A 21,885-nucleotide genomic window follows, 5' to 3' on the forward strand; every position below is an offset into this window, starting at 1 on the left:
TCTTTGTTCTATAAGACCCAAATCCCTACATGGCTAGCTCCTTTAGATACAATGGAAGTAGAAGTTCAACAGAACCGTGCTACTATGTTCTTTTATTCCAACTTCCTTTCCCAAGCATTTGCTTTAACACTGTATTTCCTTAGAGTCTGTTGACAATCCAGAGAGAAAATGTTTATAAATAGTTATTGGTATATTGAAAAGCAATATAGTACAATGGAGTATTATGCCTCCATCAGAAAGGATGAATACCCAACTTTTATATCAACATGGACGGGACAGGAGGAGATTATGCTGAGTGAAATAAGTCAAGCAGAGAGAGTCAATTATCATATGGTTTCACTTACTTGTGAAGCTTAAGGAACAACATGGAGGACATTGGGAGAAGAAGAGGAAAAGTGAGCTGGGGAGATGAATCATGAGAGGCTGTGGGCTCTGAGAAACAAACTGAGGGTTTTAGAGGGAAGGGAGGTGGAGCGTTGGGAGGGCCTGGTGGTGGGTATTAAGGAGGGCACGTACTACATGGAGCACTGGGTGTGATGCATAAACAATGAATCTTGGAACACTGAAAAAATAAAATTAAATTAAAAAAAAGAAAAGCAATATAGTTAGGACGCTTACACAAATTGCTCTAACTAACTTCCTTGCTCTTTTTTCAAAATCCCATAATAATTTAGGTCTCTTGTTGAGATCTAAACATGCTCCTATAACCTGCAGAGAATGAGCAAGTTGTTGTTATACTATTGCCATTGAATTAGTTTTTCTCATAAGTGAAGGATATCAAATAGGGGTGTGTCGATTAATAAAATACAATCATAATGACCTTTGTAACACAGAAGCCAGTAGATTAAACTTCAAGTTGAAGAGTGATGTGTTTCCTAATAGTATGTTCGGTTTTTCCTAATAGTATATTCACCTAAAACTGTGGCAGAAATAGTATGTGACCAGACTAGCAAATGATCTTGTGCTAGCAAATACAAATTAGAATGCAGGAAGTCCTGTATTTTGCTACCATTTATTAAAAACTTTGAGAAAAGTTCTCCCTCCCCAGGATAATTGAGTGTATTTAAGAATGGATTAGAATGCTGATTATTAGAGTAAAAAAGTATCTGAGAACAGTATAGTACAAAATGCAAAATTAAAATTGTATTGGGGCCTTAGAAAACAGCCTCTCTAGAATCTCAATCCTCTTCAATTTGTTTTTCTGCATTAGGGTTGTTTTTGGAAGACCTCACAAAGTAAATTAGAGAAGAATATTCTGGATCTAATAAAAATGGTTCTTTCTGAATGAGATAAGATAGATTTCTTTCTTGCAATTTTTCTTCAAGGTAATAAATTGTGACTTACAAGACCAACATATATTAGAATTTTGTTTTTAATCGTGTCTTCCCCAAAACAACATACCATGATTTTATGTTGGTGATGGCTGATTTTGAGGCAGCTTCTGAAAAGGGAGCAAACAGATGAAAAAAAAGACCTTACATTTCTATAAATCTTCTTTTAGGAGTAAAATTTATTAAAATGAAATTAAATTCATGTAGGATAATTTTAATAATCTTGATGATGATGATGATGATTCAGACCCCTCAGAAGTGGACACAGTGCTTTTTATACCATAGGGCTCAGTAAATAGCATATGAACTTACATTTCAATCTACAGGGCTGGTCAAATACAGGTAACTCCCATTCATTACAGAAAAGAATAAGAATGGTGTTTCCTGGAGTTGTGTAACCATTGACTTGTGACTAGGGTAAGAAGGGTTTATGGTGTTTTTTTTTTTTAATATTATAATTGTGCTGCTCATTTTATGTGAAATTAGCATATTTTCTTCATAAGACCTTTTTTTTTTTTTTCTTAAAGATTTATTTATTTCAGGAAGAGCACATGCAGGGGTAGGACCAGATAGAAAGGAAAGAATCATGACCTGAGCCTCCTGTTGGAGGACTCCCCACTGAGCAGGGAGTCCAATGCGAATCCTCCGACAGGAGGCTCAGGTCATGATTTCAAGACCCTCCATCCCCCAACCCTGAGTTCTTGACCTGAGCTGAAATCAAGAGTTGGACACTTAACTGGTTGAGCCACCCAGCCACTCCCATAAGACCTTTCTTTGTAAAAACTTGACCACATTCCAATATGCACTGAAATCCATTTCAGTTGATAGAAATGATGCCTTTTGGGCAAGTTTTTTTTATTGATGTTACTTTGTTTAATAGTGGACTATAGTACTGATGGTATGTATGATATATTGTGAGACTGGAACAGAAACTGTTAAGGTCAGATAGCTTCATTGGAAGTGATCATGAAAAACACATATGAAGTGTTGACTTGATAAGGTGAGTCATAAGAACTCACTCTATCTGGTTGCTTCTGTTTACATTTTTGTTCTGTAAGGGAAAACTGGCATAACAAGTATTTCCATTTTCTTTCTTTAGAAAATACATGAAAAATTTGCCTAGAACCTTGTTGAAAAATTGAAAACAGACCAAATCTTGAGTAAAATATATGTAGTTTTTTACTCCTTCAGATCCATTGTATTTACTATCTTCCAAATATTTTTTTGACTTTTGAATTTGTTTCCTAAGAACTGTTCTTCTCAGAAATATTTTTGAAAACAGTAAAAAGTGTAAAAATAGAATTTAATGTATTTTTTAAGTATAGTTTAAGCTTTTTAAGCATAATAAGAACAATTCTTATGTACTTTCAATAGTCAGATCTATAAACTGTTGAATGTCCATCAATGATTAGTAAATTAATATATTGTATAATTATTGGCATTAAATTATAATCTTTAAATTACAATCATTTAATGGTTTATTAAATCTAAGACAAATTTCTGGTTAGGAGTTACTGAGATATCACATGGTATATTTAAGTAATTAAAAATTCTTGGTTCAGTTATTTGCTTGAATGAGCACCATTTTTATTTTCTTCCCATCCCTTCTGAAGACAGAAGCCACCAAAGAAATAAACCATTAATGTTGCATGCACAAGATTGCTGAGCTAAATGACAAGGGAATGCAGACTGATACCGATCTTTTGAGTAGTAGGCAAGAACCTAAGGCCCCAGGTGATAGAAATCAGGCTCTGGCAGCTAGGTTTAAATCAGACTTGTTATGTGAGTCTTAGGCTCTATCCCTATACCTATTCCACAGCTGGAAGTGAGGAAGAGGCGGAAGGAAAGGCAATTCCTTATTCTTTTGTGCAGGTGACCTTAGCTGATTGGGGTCTAAAAGGTTTAGGCCAAGTTTCTAGCTCCATCTTTTCGTATCTGTGTCAAGGGAAGGTCAATGTTCTCTTTGGTTCAAAAAGTATAGCCTGGTCATTAATTGCTACCTGTAAGGTTGATCTGTTGATTGCTGCTTGCAGTAGTGTTTCAGTATTCCATATTATGTAACTTGTCAATCAGGTTGCTACTATCTAAATACAAGCAGTTACATATAATTATACCAATCTTCCTGCAGAAAATATACTCAGACTGTCAGGCATTTGAATTTGTAGCTCTGAATTCTTTACCCTTTCAGCTTTAGGGAGAATTCCAGGGAACAAAACGGCGATGGTACCTTCTTGCTTGGTTGCCTTCGATGTAAGGCCAATGTGAAAGGAAATTATGGCCTGCGAATACCTTGCTTCCCCCAGCTTCAGTAGCCTCATCTGATGTCAGTATTGTTTGATCAGAGCTGTTATGCCTTCAAGTGAGAGCTGCCATGCTCTTCAAAAGGGAGAACCAAGGGACGTGAAAAAGTGTTTCTGCAGAGAGGCTGGGAATTCATTCAGACGGTACGCACCCACTGGGGGCCCACTCTGTGTAGGCACCCAACCGCTACTGAGTATGGAATAGGAACAAGACACAGAGAAGGGCCCGCCCTCAGGACACCCCCGTTCTGGAGAGAGGTGTCCACCACACACCATAACTAAAACATGTGATCTGTTAGATGGTAGTCAAGTAGGCATGGAGGGCAGGAAGGGGCAGAGTTGAAGTTCTGGATAAGATGGCTGCGAAAGGGCTCCTGGAGAAGGTGACTTGTTGATCAGCATCTGGAAGAAGCAGGCGAAGGAGCAGCAGGGGGAGAGGGAAAACATGGCAGAAGGAAGGGAGAGAGAGGAGTGCTCTCTGTGCCTGGAGCGCTCTGAGCAAGCCGGGGTGGGGTGGGGGAGTAACAGGAGAGGAGGTTGGAAATAGAACCCCGCAGGAACACTAAAAACCTGCCACAGCTTCGTCATTTACCCGGGCACTGCAACAAGTGTGTTTAGATCTATTAATTTAATCCTTATTATTTTATAATAAGGATTCTGTTTTACAGAAAGGGAAACTGTTGACCAAAAGTAGCTCTAGAGCCGGTAAACCATCCAAGGCCACCTCACGCCTCCTCCCAACCTTTTTCTCTTGATTTCCACACTCCTCTGTAGGAGCTGTGGAGCTCCAGCTCAGCTCGCAGACTCTCTCCTGGACCAGGGGAGTTCCCTGCTTGAGAAGAGAAAATTGTCAAGGGAAGTCAGCCAGATGCTGTCCTTTCTCTTCTCACCACTCCTCATCAGTCCATCTAAGCGGGAGGCATAAAAATGCGGTGGGAGAGAAGAATTTCACTGGAGTCAGGGAAAACTTGCCCTCCTTAAGAGGAAGCTCCCTGACAGGTCAAGGTCGGATTGCAGCTAAATTTAGCTGGAAATCAGTGATTGAGGAGCTAGTCAGCTACCTGCCCATTGCAGCCTGCCCAGAGCTCAGGACATGTCACAGTCACTTAAAAAAAAGCCCAGATTCTGCGCCCTGGGTGGCTCAGTTGCTTAAACAGCTGTCTTCGGATCAGGTCATGATCCTGGAGTCCTGGGATCCAGGCCCGGATCGGGCTCCCTGCTCAGTGGGGAGCCTGCTCCTCCCTCTGGCCTTTTCTCTCTCTCTCATTCTCTCTCTCTCAAATAAATAAGTAAAAATAAAATCTTAAAAAAAAAAAAAAGCCCAAGTTCTTTCTCACGACGTTATCACGTATCACCCATCTCCCCCAGATTTCAGGCAGGAGTGTTCTCAGCCTTACTGCGGGAAGGAGGCTGTGTTTTTCTGAGAGGCACCTGAGTTCTTACTCCGGCAGCTCGCTTCCCAGGGATGGATGTGTCTGCTGACAAATTGCTGTTGTCCTTGCGGCCACCGGTCTGAAAGATGATGAATATGTAAGGAGCTGTCCTGCATTCATAAAATGGCATTCCGTTTTCAAATGTCCTTTTTGTCCTCTCGCCTTCCTAGCCAGAGAAGGGTTTGCAGGCCTTCGCTGGGGAAGCACAATCGCTAATGCAGTCTGTGCTGACACAGAAGACTTCCGTCGCGGGGAGAGAGATTTTCAGCCTCTGCCGAGATCCGGGTCTCGCGCTATTGCAGGTGGAGCGGTTGGGACGCGGTGATCCGTGCTCTCCGACACTGAGTGGGGATCCATATTTGGATGTTATTCCGTGGCCGCCTTCTAGAGACTTGAGTTCCTGGAGCCTCAAGGAACTAAGAGGTGGTGAACGATCGTCACTGATAAAGCACAGCATTGCTCCTCTTATTCTTTCTACAAATACCAAGTTATGCTTGCCTTATTTCTTGGAAACAGATCACAGCAACAGCAAGATTCCTACATCCCTTCATTTGAAGAACTTAAGTTGGATAAAAGCAAACACCTTTATTCTCTTACAGTTGACCCTTATATTTTAAGCTCAAAGTTCCATCATGATTTATATTTTAAATATTTTATTCATTTAGTTGAGAGGAAGAGAGAGTACATGCATGAGAAACAGCAAGCAGGAGCGGGGGTGGGGGAAGGGCAGAGGCAGAGGGAGAATCGGACTCTCCACTGAGCAGGGAGTCCCATGTGGGCTTCATCCCAGGACCCTGAGATCATGACCTGAGCTGAAGGCAGATGCTTAACTGACTGAGCCACCCAGGCACCCCTTGATTTATATTTTAATTGAACAAAACAATGTATTCCTGAATCAGGCTGCCAGTAATTAAAAACTATAAACATTTGAAAAGAGGGAAAGAACACACACACACTATAAAGACTTGTTCAGCAGTGAAAATAGGCTATTCTTTCAAAAATTAATGGAATTAGCAAAATTACACCTCTGTGTGCAAATATCATAAACCAAATTCTATCTAGCCCCAATACTACTTTATTGTTTTTTTTTTGTTTTTTGTTTTTTAAATTTAGAAAATGCTCCTTAATTGGGAGACAGTGAAGATCTTGGAATGTGTCTCTTACACATAGGAAAGCCAGACGGGAAGTGTTCTTTGGGCCATTGGGTATCACCTGTGCTCCAAGAATGGTTGTTGGAATTTGAGGAACACGCCCTTCGTCTGTAAATGCTGCTAAGAAAAGAAAGAACAATGCCACCTTCATCTCCCTCCTCTCACCCATTATGAGAGATCCCTGAGGTCAAGGCCTTTTGATCTTTGCGATCTTGTGGAGAATATGACTTTTAATAGAATTCAGCATTCTCTGAGCGCCTATTAAATGTCAAATTCTTTGAAAGCAGGGTTCTTTGGTTTTGGCTCCATTGACATTGTGAGCCCAACAATTCTTTGTTGGGGGAGGGGAATGTCTGGTGCATTGTATAAGGTCTGGAAATCCCTCTGGCTTCTACCCATGAGGTATCAGTAGTACCAGTCATGACAATCAAAAAAATGCCTCCAGACATCCCCAAATGTCTTTTTGGGACTGAAGGAAAATTACCCTTATTTAAATGGAGTGAAGTAGAGAGTTTAACTACATTTTTTTTTTTTTTTTTTAGGATAAAACATATATGACTGCTTAAAATTCACTCCCATCTATGCCTATACCTGTACATGTGCCCATACCTATATTCATACCCACAGCCATACTCATACCTATACCCATACCCACAAACACCCACCATACCCATATGAAGACCTATACTCAAACCCATACTTAAACCCACACCCACACCCACACCCATACACATACATATATAAATAAATACCCAACTCATACCTATACCCACACTCACACCCATACCCATACCCACACCCATATGCATACCCACTATACCCATACGCAAACCTATACCCATACGTATAACCACGCCCACACCCATACTCGTACTTGTACCCATATGCATACCCATACTCATACCTATACCCACACCCATACCCAAACCCATACATATACCCACATACCCATGCTTACACCCACCCCACCCCCATACCCATACCAGCTATCTATGCACATACACATTTGCAGAGTCCTTACAGAGGAGGCATTTGGTTGGAAGCACTCATTGTAGTCTTTTTTTTCCATGAGAATCATTATGACTCCAGTAAATTGCTCACTAAATTTCATCTGTCGCCTGCGTTCCTGCTCAGATAAAACTAAAGCCTATTGAAATTGATTTTTGTGTCAGCAGCAGAGCAAGGATTCAGTAAGAACATGAAAGCTTCCCTTTCATTCCTACTCTTTTCTTCCCCACGTTACTTCAGATTTGGTGGGCCCTAATTATATTCCAGTGCTTCTCCTGCTGACATTTCTTCTGTTTTAATTAAAACTTCTGGAGGTTTGAGGACACTGTGGGAGAGAGTTTATTCATCAACAGCCCTGATGAAGAGTCAAGTGCATCCCTCTTTGTGTCCCTGCTACCCGAGAACGATAGCCGGGGACCCAACGATAGCCGTGGTCCTTTCCCTTGGTTTTTCCCTTACCACCCTGGTGCCAACCTTCTTTTTCCCTAACTCCAAGCTTCCAGACCTGATCTTGCCGCTGCCACAGACACACTGTTATTAAGGAAGCCCGAGGCACTGTGGGTCGAACGGCTTCCTATTGAAGCCATAAATTAGGTGAAATGAAATGCAGCACTGTCTTTCTTATCATCAGTATTATTTATTCCTGCCTTGCTGCCTATGGTGCCTCGTGGTGCAAAGCCAACCCACCCTGTCCTGACCACGTGGTTGTAAATCTCCAAAAAGACAGGGCTCTTGTTGGGCTGTCACTGACAAGCCGATGCGGGCCTGGGGAGAGAACATAATATATCTTCTTAATCAGCAGCTGGGAAATGGGACGGAGTGAGCAGAAGGGTCTGTCAGAGATCCGGAGGGGAAGACGGACTTGCCCCCTGAAGTAGTCCGTACTGAGAGAGATGCTGACTCAAAATCTGACAAAATGAGCTGCCCTTCTCTAGGACAGCTGGACCTGTCCTTGGGTTCGTATTCTCTCAGGAAAATGGAGGGCAGAGATGGAGGAACTTGAGCAGGGCAGAGTCCGGGCCTGGCTTCCCTTCTTGTCATCTCTTTCTCTCCCTGACCGTTTCCTCAGTCAGGTAAACTGTGAGATCATGAACTACAGAATGCTAACGTCTCTCCTCACACCTCCGGGCCTCACTCCAGTGACCAGTGTGTTGGTTCGCACTTGGAAAAGAAAAACAACAAGACCTTCTTGAGCAAAATGCTCATATCAGGCCATGTGGCCTTTTCCTTCAGTCACCACACTGAGAGCCATTCTTATAGTCACGTATTTCTTAAGAGAAGATTTATCTGCCACTCTTAAGTAGACATTTCTCAAAATTCTCTCATACTTCTCCCAAGTTAAGCCATGATGGATCACTGGAGTCTCTACATTCACTGTGATTTGAGGCAGCTTACAAGGTCCACTAGGCCTAGAAACTTCATGTTTCCAGGTGTGATTTATGCCTACTCTTTGCCAGATGGTGTCCTAGGTAATGGCAGACTTAAGCAAACATAAGGCCAAGTCCCTGCCTTTGAGGAGCTTTTGGTTCTACCATACGGCAGCCGTTTGCCTGGTGGACTAAAGGTCCGAGACACTGGGGCCTCAGGGAACTCAGGGGAGAAGCAAGTTGGCTCCAATATTATTCACACGGCCTATGGTAGGCTCTTAAGAGCTGTCCGCTGTGGCACTGTACTTTCAGAGACTGCATCAAGGGCAGCCCATCTTTGGATCTTAAGGGGATCACTGACCTCTCTATCATGCAGTACCCATGTATTTTGAGACACTGTGCCCTGAAATTAATAATACACTCTATGTTAGTTAATTGATTTAAAAAAAAAAAAAAAGGCACTGTGCTTGGATGCTCAGATGGCAGAGTAGTAAAATCTCACCTGATAGAAAAACCCCAGTTAAAAAAAACCCCACAAAAATAACCATTGAGAATCAACATAAAGTTGTTTACTTTTATGTTTTAAAAATTAAGAACATTTCATTAAGGATATTTTTCCACCAAAAATCTTAAAGAAACCTACTTAAGTTGAATACCTCTGACTTAGCTAGAAAAATATAAATGCCACAGGCTCCTTATTTTCCTCCTTTTACTGAAGTTGAGTATATATTTCATCCTGGAGTGGTGTCCGGGAACCAGGGTTTTTAAACGCCATCTATCTCTGCAGGGACCACCCTGACTCGGGGAATAGGGAAGGCTTTGGGGGTGGGGCGGGGGGTGAGGGTGGGACACTGGGAGGCTTAGGAGTTGGCTACAGACACACATTCTTTCTCCATCTTGTGCACCCCTCTGTCTTGGAGGTTGAAATTTCTGGAAGGAGTTGTCTTCCCAGCAATTAACATACAAGAGCCACCAAAGATTGTGATAATTCAGTGGCATAAATTAGAGGGGAGCCTATAAGGTCTTTGGTTTTGTGCTCCCTTTTTCGGTGGGGGGAGTTGAGAGAAGAGGTTACTGGGAAGTATGTTCTTGGCTGACGGCCATGGCCAAGAGACTGGTTCTGCTACTTTTTTGAGCTCTCATCACCCTGCCTCCCCGTCTGCCTCGTCACTGCTGTCACTTGAGCTCTGCGTGCCTTTCCTGGGTACAGGCTTCAGGCTCCCTGCCATGGAATCTGCATACATTAACTATTGTCTGCTAAAAATTGTGACTCTTTGATTTTTTTTTTCCCCTTTAATCATCCATTTTGATTTATCCATGAGCCAAACTGGCAGCCCTGAAGATAGGAATCCTAGTTTCTAACAAAGCAAAATGAGACAGTCTTTTCTTCCCCACCCTGTGTCTGCGAGCAAGCCTCAGGTCTCAGTTGGCCCAGCCCTGAACAATCTTGAAAACAATCCATTTTCTGCCTGGCACAGGGGCCAAGCGGAGGAATTCACAGGGAACCGTGTTGAGATGGGGAGCGGTTGCTTGGGAACTGGCCTGATTGGATGGATGCCTTGCTTCATCCTTGCCACAAGTCTGGGAGTGGTGGAGGCTGGATCACAGCTCTGTGGAGACAGAGAGCAGGACTTTTTTAAGCTACTGATGGATGGCATAGCAGGCCGAGGAAAGATAAAGTCCTTATTTAACCTGGGGAAATCCTAGGAGTAGACATTGGTCCAAATATATCCTGTGACCATTCTTGTTCCTTGATTGGAATCTTTTCATGAGGTTGTTTTGTCTACTTCTGTGCCTCAAGACATGTTGTATCCGAGAAAGGTAGTGTTCTTGAAGATGTGCAGGGAGGTGTCTTAACTATGCTTTCGTCGTGACTGTGGCACATCCAGAGTTCACCTTCACCGATGTCGTCGTTACAGCTTGGACGGAAAGCTACAACCAGTTGCTAGCCTCTCTGATCTGTGGAGGGGAAGTAGATTGGCCTCGGAACTTCATCCACTAAATTCAGCTTCTCATGTCTTATTTATGAGTGAGATGATTGAAATTCTCGCTCACAGCCCCACCCCATCTGCTCCCGTACACTCTGGCCCTGGATACAAATGGGGGGAACTGGGAGAAACTGATGTGGACATATGGATGGTGTTGGCCAAGAACCTGAATACAGCCCTCAGCCCTCACTACTTGTTTCGGTCCACTAGTTAGCAAATATTTACTCTCAGTCCCTGCTGTGCCAAGCACTGTGGGAGGTGCAGGGTAAATATGTATCCAAGCCATTCCCAAGCCCTGGGGAAAATCTCTGGTCCCATCCACTTTTCACCCTCTCCCTTGCTTCCATCCTAATCCAAGTTGCCATCTTTTCTCAGCTGAATTAATTACTAAGTGACATTATAGATGTTATTTCTCCAACATCGTTTTTGTTTCCTCTGGTGTCTGCCCTGCCCCTAGAACAATCTTTTCAAAATGCGGACTTGGTGACTTTATACCCTTGCGTCAGCCCCTGTAGTGGCTGCCCATTTGTCTTAGGATAAAGGTGGAACTGCTCAAAGTAGCCTGTGAGGCTTGCTGGACACCCTCTCTCTGCTCTGCCATACTGGCCTGCTTATAGTTACTGAAATGCTGTAAGAGCGATAGGATAACAGGACCTTTGAACATGCTGTTCCTGTTATCTGGATATATTTCTCATTACTTAGTTCATTCGGTTCATCCTTTAGATAAGAGTTTTTGTGAAAAAAAAACTTTCACCTCAGATCCAGTAAGAAATATTGTTCATTGCTACCAAGAAAGAGAGAAAATTAAGAAAGAAAAGAAAAGAAGGAAGGAGGAAAGAAAGAAAGAAAGAAAGAAAGAAAGAAAGAAAGAAAGAAAGAAAGAAAGAAAGAAAGAGAGGGAGGGGAAAGGAAAGGAGAGGATGAAGGTACATGGGAAGATGGAATCTTTTTTGTTTGTTTCGTTTTGTTTTTAAGATTTTACTTATTCAAGAGAGCAAGAGACGGAGAGAGCCACAGAGAGCGTGAGTAGGGAGAAGAGGGAGAAGCAAGTCTCCCCACTGAGCATGAAGCCCGGATCTAGCAGGGCTACATCCCAGGACCCTGGGATTGGAAACTGAACCAAAGGAAGACGCTTAACTGACTGAGCCACCCAGGCGCCCCAAGGATGGAGTCTTTGACCGAGTTCCCTGGGAAACAAATGTTGAGGACAGAGATTGTTAGAAGTATTTTGGGGAGCGCTCTCAGAATCAATACCTGTGGGAGGGTGAAGATAGATTTGAGCAGAAGAAGAAATTGAATGCACTTACAAGAACCCAAGAATCCCAGAAAGGAGCCCTGGAGCTGGGATGGCCCCCCAGAATTGTTCCATCTTGACAGAAGTGGTGTAGGCTTTTATATTCCTATATCGACCAGTCATTGAATGCTTGCGGCCTCCACGTAAGGGCCATTACTTTAGGCAGGGAGCATGACCCTGGGTTCCGTTCTTCTCCTTGGTGAGGGGCAGCTCCTGAAGAGAAGCAGAACACTTCAGTCCTGAAGAAAGGACCTGGATGGCACTCCACAGTGGCCATTACAGGCAATGTCTTGTGATGCCTGGACCTGCTTGTTTTGTAGAAGTCTGGAAACAGCTCCTTTAGTATTCTAGCCCGTCTCTTTTCCTTGATAAAGTTATAAGAAGCCCCCAGTTGCATCTTATCTGATGGGTGCCACCTAGGCTCCTCATTTCCCTCCTCTCCTACCCATTTGACTTCTCCTCTCCTTGGATAGCATCTTTGCTGGTCTATGTAGCTGACTCAGTGGAGCAACTTGAGATGTCTGAGGCATGCCTACCATGACTTTCTCAGGCTTGGCTGCTACTGTTGTCCCTTTACCAAAATTTTGGATGCCATTTAAAAAAAAAAAAAAAAAGTCTTATCTTCTACATTCTGAGAGTAGAAAAGCTGAGGAGCAGGCCCAGGAATTAGTTACCAGGGTAGAAGAAAAAAGGTTGAATCCCCAATTCAAGTCTAACTGGGAAAGAATAAGACTCTGAAGGTTGGAATGGAGACATCCCAACTGATGCCCTTGAGAGCTTGAAATCTTTGATTTCCCCAACCCCTCTGAGCCCATAGCAGTGATGTTCGTATCTTATTTAAAGACAGGCCTCAGGATTTAACCTCACTTCCTGGATGATTTTCACAGGTTGCCTTTGGTTGGTGATTAATTGCTCTTGGCTTTTCATTGTTTTTCTCTAGTACATCAGGGACTCTCAGCAAAAGCCATTTGATTCTGTATTTTAAAACTACTCTTTCGGGGTGCCTGGGTGGCTCAGTGGGTTAAGCCTCTGCCTTCAGCTCAAGTCATGATCCCAGGGCCCTGGGATAGATGGGGCTCTCTGCTCAGCAGGGAGCCTGCCTCCACCTCTCTCTCTGCCTGCCTCTCTGCCTACTTGTGATCTCTGTCAGTCAAATAAATAAATAAAATCTTAAAAAAACAAAAAACCAAAAAACTACTCTTTCTTCCGGACCTCTCTAATGTCTGAAATGTTGGAGTCACTAGTGTATTCTCTGACACCTCTATCCTACTCCAGTTCTCCAAAATGTCCCCTGAGTGAACATCTTGACCATGACACAGTGGGCCAGGGGCTGGCCAAGAGCCACTGACACCAGGGATGGGGGTCTCCTTGACAGCTACTCTTAGAGTCGGTTTCCTTGGGCCATTCCTGTCACTGACTGTCTCAGGTAGAGTTCCCCCTAGAAATGGTCCCTGAGATGGAGATTTACATGCAGAAATTTTACTGGGGAGTGGTCTTAGGGTCTACACCTATGAAGAAAATAGAATTGTGTGGAAGAAAGAGTATAACCTCAATGCAGTCTTACAGACACCACAGCCATCCCTAGTGTAGGTCAGGAACTAAGATTGTCCCTCAGAATTGTCCCACTGTAAGGCAAGAAGGCTGTCAACCAGTCATTGGTTTGGCTGTCTCCAGGAAAGAGCATGACTTTGGTAGTGCTTTTGTGTTTGAAGCCTATTCCCAGAGATCAAACTGACTAAGAGCCATCAGATGTTTCAGTTTTGAAGGGAGAATCTGGATGGTGTGCTATAGCATCAATGATAAGTAGATAGGTAGGCAGACAGACAAATAGATAGACAGGCATAACCATGACATTTGATCCATAGAAGAATAGCCATAACCACGTGTGCTACACTGATTCTTTTTTCCATTTGATTTGATTTATTGTCATGGTTCTCCATGGGTTTTTTTGGTTTTTTTTTTTTTTTTTGTCTCTTTCTTTGTTTTTGAGTAAGCTCTTGCCCAACATGAGGCTTGAATTCTCGACCCCGAAATCAAGTCACGAGCTTTACGAACTGAGCCAGCCAGGTGCCCCAGTTTTCATGGTTCTTGTGATGCACCTGTTGAAAATCGAAATGTTGGATAGCAGTAGGGTTCTTGTAGGGTGTTGTGGAAACATGAAGATAGGGCACTTGCTCGCAATTAGGATAGTGAAGACATCTTCCTCAATAAAGGCGAGATCTAATCAAAGCTAAATACGATTTGCTAACTACATTCTACCTGTGTGTGAGTCCTTGGACAGCAGGGAAGGAAATAGTGGGTAGAGTGTCTTCATTTTCCACAAACCCAGTTTGCTCCCGTGCTCCGCTGGAAACAAATGTATTTCAGTGACCTAGAAATCAAAGTGCTCTTTCTTCCAGGCTAGCCTGAGGCTAGCGGCTCTAAAGCCATCTTGCTGTTCCTTAGTAAAGGACAGCAATCACAGAGCCAAGGCTTCCAGGGCTATTTTGGGCAAAACCATTGTTTTTCCTGTGCATTCATTGTAGGGAGGAGGTAAAGGGGTGGAGTTCTATAATTGTTGAGTGATTGAGATTTCGCTGCAGTGTTATTTTGTAATGAACAAGAACCAGCATATATGTATTTTTTAACGTCAGGTGTGAGGGAGAAGAAAGGAAGAAGGGGGGCAGAAGGTGTGTCTGAGGATGGGGCCGGACCACACCCCCCCAGTTCCGAGTGACCCCACACCCTTTGTTCTCCTCCATCTGCTGCCCATTCTTCCTCCTTCCTTGTGGGCCTGCTTGACGCTTGAGGACAGGATGGACAATAGGCTCTGGGTCCTACTGGAATACCAATTATGCTTTTTAGTCTAAGATTTAGTCTTTTATTTTTGTTCTTGTTGGTTATTTCACGGGAGGAAAAAACCTTCTTTTTTTTTATTAAAAAAATGACTCAGCACTGCAGTCCAACAAGATATTTTTTCTAATTTTTGTAGAGAAAAAAAAAGTTAACCCTTTGTCTCCCTTTAAAATCCACCCCAGAATTAAAAATGTTTTTGTCCTTGGCTGACTATGCATTTTTAGATTCAAATTTAGATGGCGTCTGTGTTTGTGTTTTTCATGACTTCATAAATGGAAATAAATTAAAATTAGGAGTAATGTTAAATTTTCACTTTAAAATTTTCCTATGATAAAAACATCCTCCCCTGTTGCCTTGCCCTCAAACAAAAAATACTATTTTTTAAAAGCCTACCTGAAATAGAGATGAACAGTTTGATGTTTAACTCCAGTGAAGTAAAATATGAAAAGAAAATTTGTTTTAAAAATCTCTTAAAACTTTTGGGGCTCCTGGGTGGCTCAGTGGGTTAAAGCGTCTGCCTTCGGCTCAGGTCATGGTCTCAGGGTCCTGGGATCGAGCCCTTCAGGGGGGAGCCTGCTTTCCCTTCTCTCTCTGCCTGCCTCTCTGCCTACTTGTGACCGCTGTCTGTCAAATAAATAAATAAATACAATCTTTAAAAAAAAAAAAAATCTCTTAAACCTTTCCTAATAAGAAGTTTTATTTCAAGAGCTGGATGGCAGAAGTGAGAGAGAGGAGAAAGTATCCTGTGTGTAGGTTCTCATTAACTGTGAGGTTTGGGCCTCATCTCTAAAAGGGTATTGGATTAGGCACCTTAGGGGCTCTTCCAACTCAATTTATTTGTGATTTTATGAAGTTGCTTCTTTAAACAGTGTCCGAACAATGACTGTGCCTCAGGTTTCTAGTGATCTTTGGGTCCGCTGACTCCCGGCTATTCCCTCAAAGTCGGCCTTAATCTGGATTCTACTTTAGGTTGACATTCTCCAGTGATGTAAAAGGCACCTCATGGTAGGCGGTCTCCTTTGTGGCCCTCCTCTGTCAAAGGTTGACAGCTCAGCAGCCTTCCTGTTCCAGAGTACGGGGGATGTCTTTGCCTGGGACTGAGCTGAGGCTGCTAATTGTTCCATCTCCAGGATCTCATTTAAGCCCGAACTGCCATCCTGAGGTGTACTCTTCAGTCATCTGTCAGAACCATCCAGAACGGTTCTGCAGCTTGGGAGTGAAATTGAAAACGGGAGACAAGTAGGTTATTCTCTTCCGCAGTATTGCCTTCGATGACATTATTAGCCGTTACTAGAATAAAAACAAAGACCAAAAAAAAAAAAAAAAAAAAAAAAAAAACCCACACAAAAAACCCAACATCATACCTCCATTCAAAAAAGTAACAGGTATTTCATTTACTTCTCTCACAGGAAGGACTGCCCCATGCCAACTTGGGTTTGAAATCTCAAGTGCATCACTTGTATTCTATCTGCTCCCTGGCCTCGGGCCTGGGCCAAGGGCTAGATGTGCTGGGCTCCCAGACCGCTGGTGGAAAGAACTAGGTGTTGACGTGTCCTTGTAACAAATTATTCATTCCAAGAGGATTCCCTGTTTCTTAAGGAGTTAAAGATCAAATTAGTGTTTCTCAAATTGTGTATCTACAGAGATGCCTCAGGGGCCCCCAAAGAGGAAGAGAAAGATGTGGTGGGCAGAGCAGATCAGATTTTGCGGGTCAAGCCCCTGCTTGAATCAGAAGGATTCCATTTAAGATTTATCTTTCTTTTTGGTGGTGGGGGGGGGGGGTCCAGGTTCTGTTGCAAATGAAGTCAGAAGACAAGGAAGGGAGAGTGGGAAGGAAAAACAGAGAGGGACAGGAGGGACCACCGGTCCTTTGGGCTCAGTGCAGTCATAGGCCCCACGGACATGTTCATTGATAGCACGGAGGGGAAAAGGTATTGGCAGTGAGGTTTCAGAGGAGGTGATACTTGAGTTGAATCTAAGAGGACTGAGTAACTTTACTGCAGATTCAGGAGGAGACGCGTATCTTGGGCCAAGAAAACACATTACCAGAGAGGCAAGAAACAATATTGTACAGTGAGAGAACACACATAGTTTCATCTCAAGGACCCCAGAATGAGAGCAGATGGGAGCCCCCCGAGGCGGTATGAGAGGGAGAGGGCTGGTCACAGGCGGCCATATACGCAGGTTTTCGCCTGTGTCTGGCTGTGTGAAGCCCGTAGCAGAACTGTAGGGTGAATCGGCTAGAGGACACCCACCAGTTGCTCTGTGTTTGTCTTCAGTTTCCCTACCCTCCTTTAGTGCTTTAGTAGAGAAACCACCATCGTTTGAGGTATGATTGCTGGCCCTTGTGTTAAAGACTTGAGGCAGCTGTCCCCTGAACAGCGCGACTTTGGACTGTATAGGTCTGCGTAGAGCAGATTTTTTACAGGACATACTGTAAATGTATTTTTGCTTCCTTATGATCTTCTTAATGACATTTTATTTTCCCTAGCTTACCTTAATGTAAGAATATAGTGTATAACATACACAACGTACAAGGTGTAGGTTAATCAACTGTTTTATGTTAGCGATAAGGCTTTCTGTCAATAGTAGACCAGTAGGAGTTAAGTTTTTGAGGGATCAGAGTTGTACATGGATTTTTGGTGGCTGTGGGGGGGGGGGGTGTCAGACCCTCTTAACCCTCACATTGTTAAAGAGTCAACTGTATTCCCACAGAAAAGCTGCTGGTTCCTTTGCCAAGGTCATCATTGCAGCATCCTAGACTCTTACTGGGACCCGGACAACTCGGGAGGTCATTCAGTGCTTATCAACAGAGGACACTATTGCTAGCTACTTCTCCCTGGTGTGAGAGTAGCTCTGCAGGAAGTCGGTATTCCTGGCCTCTGGAAACTGCATTACTAAGTGTTCCTTGGGGTGGAAAGGGGTGGTGGTAACAATGATACCTTCCGCCTTCCCCAACCACGGAGCCCTATTCCCCCATATTCTGCAGACAGGGAAACTAGGGCCCAAATGAGTTACATCACTTGTCCCCAGTGAACCTGTTGGGCATGAGCAGAACCTGGTCAAGAACCAGGCCTCTGGAATTCCAGTCCAGGACTCTGTGCGGAAGCACTCCAGGCCCTTCCCTTACTGTCTTGTAAGTTGAAAGAGGTAGGGGGGGCTGTGCCCTTGATCCTATTGGGTTATGGTGCTGATACCTCCTTCTTTTAGCTCTTTCCTGACCAAGGAGGAGGGGAGCAGAATGGGAGGTCGAAGGGTGAAGGGAAGCACTACCAAAATCAGAGTCAATAGTTGTAAAAAGCTGAGATACATGAGAAAAAAAGGGACAGACAGCACCAAACTTATCCCCTCTTCCCAGCTACAAGCATCCATGCCTCCATCACCATAACCATACCACTCCGGCTATGGGGTGAGCGCCCACCACTCCAGACACTGAAATACAATGACAAGACATGGCCCTGGACTTCATGAAACATATAAGCTAGGAAGAAAGACAGCATTTAGCATTAATCACAAGATAGGGTCATAACTAATCATGGGCCACATCCGCGGACACCTCCCCTGTGCTGGGCACTGCCCCACACTGTAGCCACATTATCACATTCAGCCCCCACTGCAATACTAGGAGTCAGGTACCGCTGTCTCCGTTTTTCAGATGAGGAAACTGAAGCCTGGAAGGTGAGGGAAGGTCAGGGGACTGGTCTAAGGTCATGCAGCTGGTATTTGAACCCAGCTGATCTTGGCGGTATAATATTACTGCCTGGTAGCAGTCCTAGCGGAAATGTACTTTAGAAGCCACATATAAAATGCATTTAGAAGTAACGCGCGTTGACTGTCCTCTCTACCTTCTGAGAGTTGCATGTAGACTTCAAGTTTCTCAGGGAGCAAGGGTTTCTCAACCAAAAATTCAAGAGAAAGCTTCTGTTCTGGCGTTGTCCTCTCACCACACCCAATGCTCTTCTAATTCTCTGTGGTTGACACTCTGTGGTTGTTCCAAAGACCAAGAGGCCTACCTTGGGCCGCAGAGGCTCACCCTCAGCGCTGCCTCTTTGATCACAAGTTTGGACTTGTTACTATCTGTTCTATTTTAGGCTCACTTTTAAGATAAGGATACATCTACAATCTCAAGCAAGAGCAGAATCCTATCCAGTTGAGACTGTTAAAAATCCAAGATATTTTCATAATCAAGGAAACTCAAGTTTCTTCACATACTGAGTATTTCCTGACAAAGGAGATACTTATGTCCCCACCACCCAGGCCTACCTCCCCTTCCTCCCACGCAAGCCCTTACCTACCTCGGAGAGAAGATAGAATCAAATTATTCAACATTACCTTTTTTGGTTAACTTAACAATCACCATGAAAACAAACCCAAAAGCAAAGTGATGGAGATGTTTTACAAAGTAAACACTGAATGGAAATTGATCCTTAAAGCTTTTAAGATGTGTGTGTGTGTGTGTGTGTGTGTGTGTGTGTGTGTCCATTTCCCCAACTGCATTTTATAACAGTGATCTAGGTAATTGTTTGCTATGGGTGGAACTGAATGTGGATATTGCTTATCAGGACTAAGCTTTATTATTATTATTTTTATTATTAAAATAATTATTTTTATTTTTTATTATTTTCTTTTTATTATTATTTTAATATTATTATTATTATTATAAATTATTATTTAATAATAATAATTATTTTTTTTTTTCCTTTACAGGGTCGTCATGTTAAAACGGGCCAGCTTGCAGCCATTAAAGTTATGGACGTCACAGGGGTAACGTATCTTTATCTTGCCATCTCAGTGGCTATATATTTGTGATAGAGAAATTAGTGATAAAAAATCATTTTTCAGAGATAGAATCTTCTTAAACATTTAAAGTCTTTCCCCACTGAGCTTAACATAAAGCAGTTAAGAGTATTGAACAGCAGACTGAGAAGACCATGGATAAATCACCCTAATTAAATTAGATACCCACCCACTGCCTTATGTAGTTAGAGTGGATAATGTGTGTTGAAAATTTAATAAACACAACCATGTATATTTGCATATGAAGACAGAAGACGGATTTGAAGGTATTAAAAGAATAATACTGAGATTACACAGAAGAGATGGGTCTTAGCAATTTTCCCAAAGGTCCACCTAACACTGGAGTAGAAAAAGTTTGGGTAGCTACTGCAGCTTAATTAGGAAATTTCACATGAATATTTTCCTCCTCCAAAATATCGACCAGATAATCCCCACAACCAAAAATTCTTATTATTATGGAGCAACACTGAAATAAAATTTCTGCCTGGGCGATCAAAAGCAATTGAAGGAATAGACTTTATTGTAAATATAATCTCATCCTTTCAGTCCTTTTTGCTAGGTTTATTTAAAATACTTTAATGCCTTTTTGAGAGTATAGAGCAAAAATGAGACTTGAAAGCACTCACTGGACATCAAAAGCATGTTAATAATTTTCTATTGTTCTGGGGATTTTTCTAAGATGTCTGCCTGCCCTACATAAAAGCTAAAAGACCAAAGTCTTCCATTCAGCCCGGAAGTGGTTTATTCAATGTAAATAGACATGGAATCAATGAATCACACCACAATATCAAAAACCAACATGCAAATTTAAAAAGGCAAGCAATATATCTGCCTGTCAGATTTCAGTCCATGTCTCTTCTGGCCCAGTCTGTTACCTTTGTTAAGTATATATATCATATAGTACACATCTCCCAGAATACTAATTTCACTAATGTTCATTTATACCACACATTGTACTGACTTCCTTTCCTTCCTTATTACTGATCTGAATTTGTCTTTAAATTGTATGTCTTCCAAACCATAAGTGACTCTTAATCTCACAAAACAAACTGAGGGTTGCCGGGGGGAGGGGGTTGGGGAGAAGGGGGTGGGATTATGGACATTGGGGAGGGTATGTGATTTGGTGAGTGCTGTGAAGTGTGTAAACCTGGTGATTCACAGACCTGGGGATAAAAATATATGTTTATAAAAAATATATGTTTATAAAAATTAAAAAATTAATAAATAAATAAATAAATAAATAAATTGTATGTCTTCTTTGCCTGCAGAAAATTATCCCCATGTTTATTGGCATTAGATAAAGTACTACTTCCTTTTATTTGTCCTTTTATTTGAATTATGTATTTGATAAATCAATATAATAAATACATTTTTTGCTATATAAATAAAAATAAATTCATTATTCAAATTTCAAAGGTTGCAAATCAGTTCAAATATTTGATCCCTGTTAGTTTATTGATTCACTTGGCCTTTACTGAATAAGAAACTGCAGGTATTTTATATTAATTACATTTAGGTTCTGCTACCTGAAACAGAGAACTCAAAATAAGAAAGGCCATAGCGTCTCCCTTTCTGGTGTTAAAAGGATTGCAGAATCTACAGCCCGGGTTTATGCAACAATGTGGCCCTGTGGCTTCCACACTCCAGGTTCAAGCTGGTTGTCAATTTCCATGGATCCCATTCTTTGGCAGCAAGACAGGGAGAGTGACTGGGTGGAAGCAGAAGGGTACAGAAAAGAGCTCCTTCCACTAGAATCTTTCCTACTTGTATACATTTCTATTTAACTTCTGCTTTCGTTGGCTATACCTAGATGCAAGGCAAACTGGGAAATGCAGTCTTTTATTTTCCCAACTGGTACAGTTAGGTGCAATTAAAAATATCGTTTCACTCATACGTGGAACTTAAGGAAAAGCATGGAGGACATTAGGAAAAGCAAGGAAAAACTGAAGAGGGGGAATCAGAGCGGGGAGACAAACCATGAGGGACTGTGGACTCCGGGAAATAATCTGAGGGTTTCAGAGGGGAGGGGGCTGTGGGGATGGGGTATCCTGGTGATGGGTATTAAGGAAGGCACGGGTTGTAATGAGCACTGGGTGTTAGACACACACAATGAATCATGGAATGCTACATCAAACACTAATGATGTGCTATATGGTGACTAACATAATTTAAAAAATCTCATTCTGTTAGTTGTGGAAGGAGAATGGGTAATGCTGTGATCAGTTAGCAGATCTAACACAAAAGTCAAGATCAGCTACAATCAGTCTCTACAGAGAAATCCATTATAAATATGTAAGCCTTTTACAAAGTTTTTATACACAAAACAAGTCAGAATTTATTGTGCAGTTCTGCCGAAATCATGATCTTCTATTTTCCTTAGA

General features: G+C 42.4%; 1 protein-coding gene across 5 annotated transcripts in view; it reads left to right on the forward strand.

The window, feature by feature from the left end:
- Positions 1–21,885, forward strand: part of TNIK (TRAF2 and NCK interacting kinase) — a 380,511-nt gene that overhangs the window by 206,036 nt on the left and 152,590 nt on the right. For all 5 annotated transcript variants that reach the window (XM_059163479.1, XM_059163483.1, XM_059163480.1 and 2 more), the window contains exon 3: positions 19,415–19,471. In XM_059163479.1, coding sequence (XP_059019462.1) covers positions 19,415–19,471 — 57 coding nt within the window. The remainder of the gene's footprint in view (positions 1–19,414; positions 19,472–21,885) is intronic.

Source organism: Mustela lutreola, chromosome 2, assembly GCF_030435805.1.
Source record: "Mustela lutreola isolate mMusLut2 chromosome 2, mMusLut2.pri, whole genome shotgun sequence".
NCBI classification, from domain to species: domain Eukaryota; kingdom Metazoa; phylum Chordata; class Mammalia; order Carnivora; family Mustelidae; genus Mustela; species Mustela lutreola.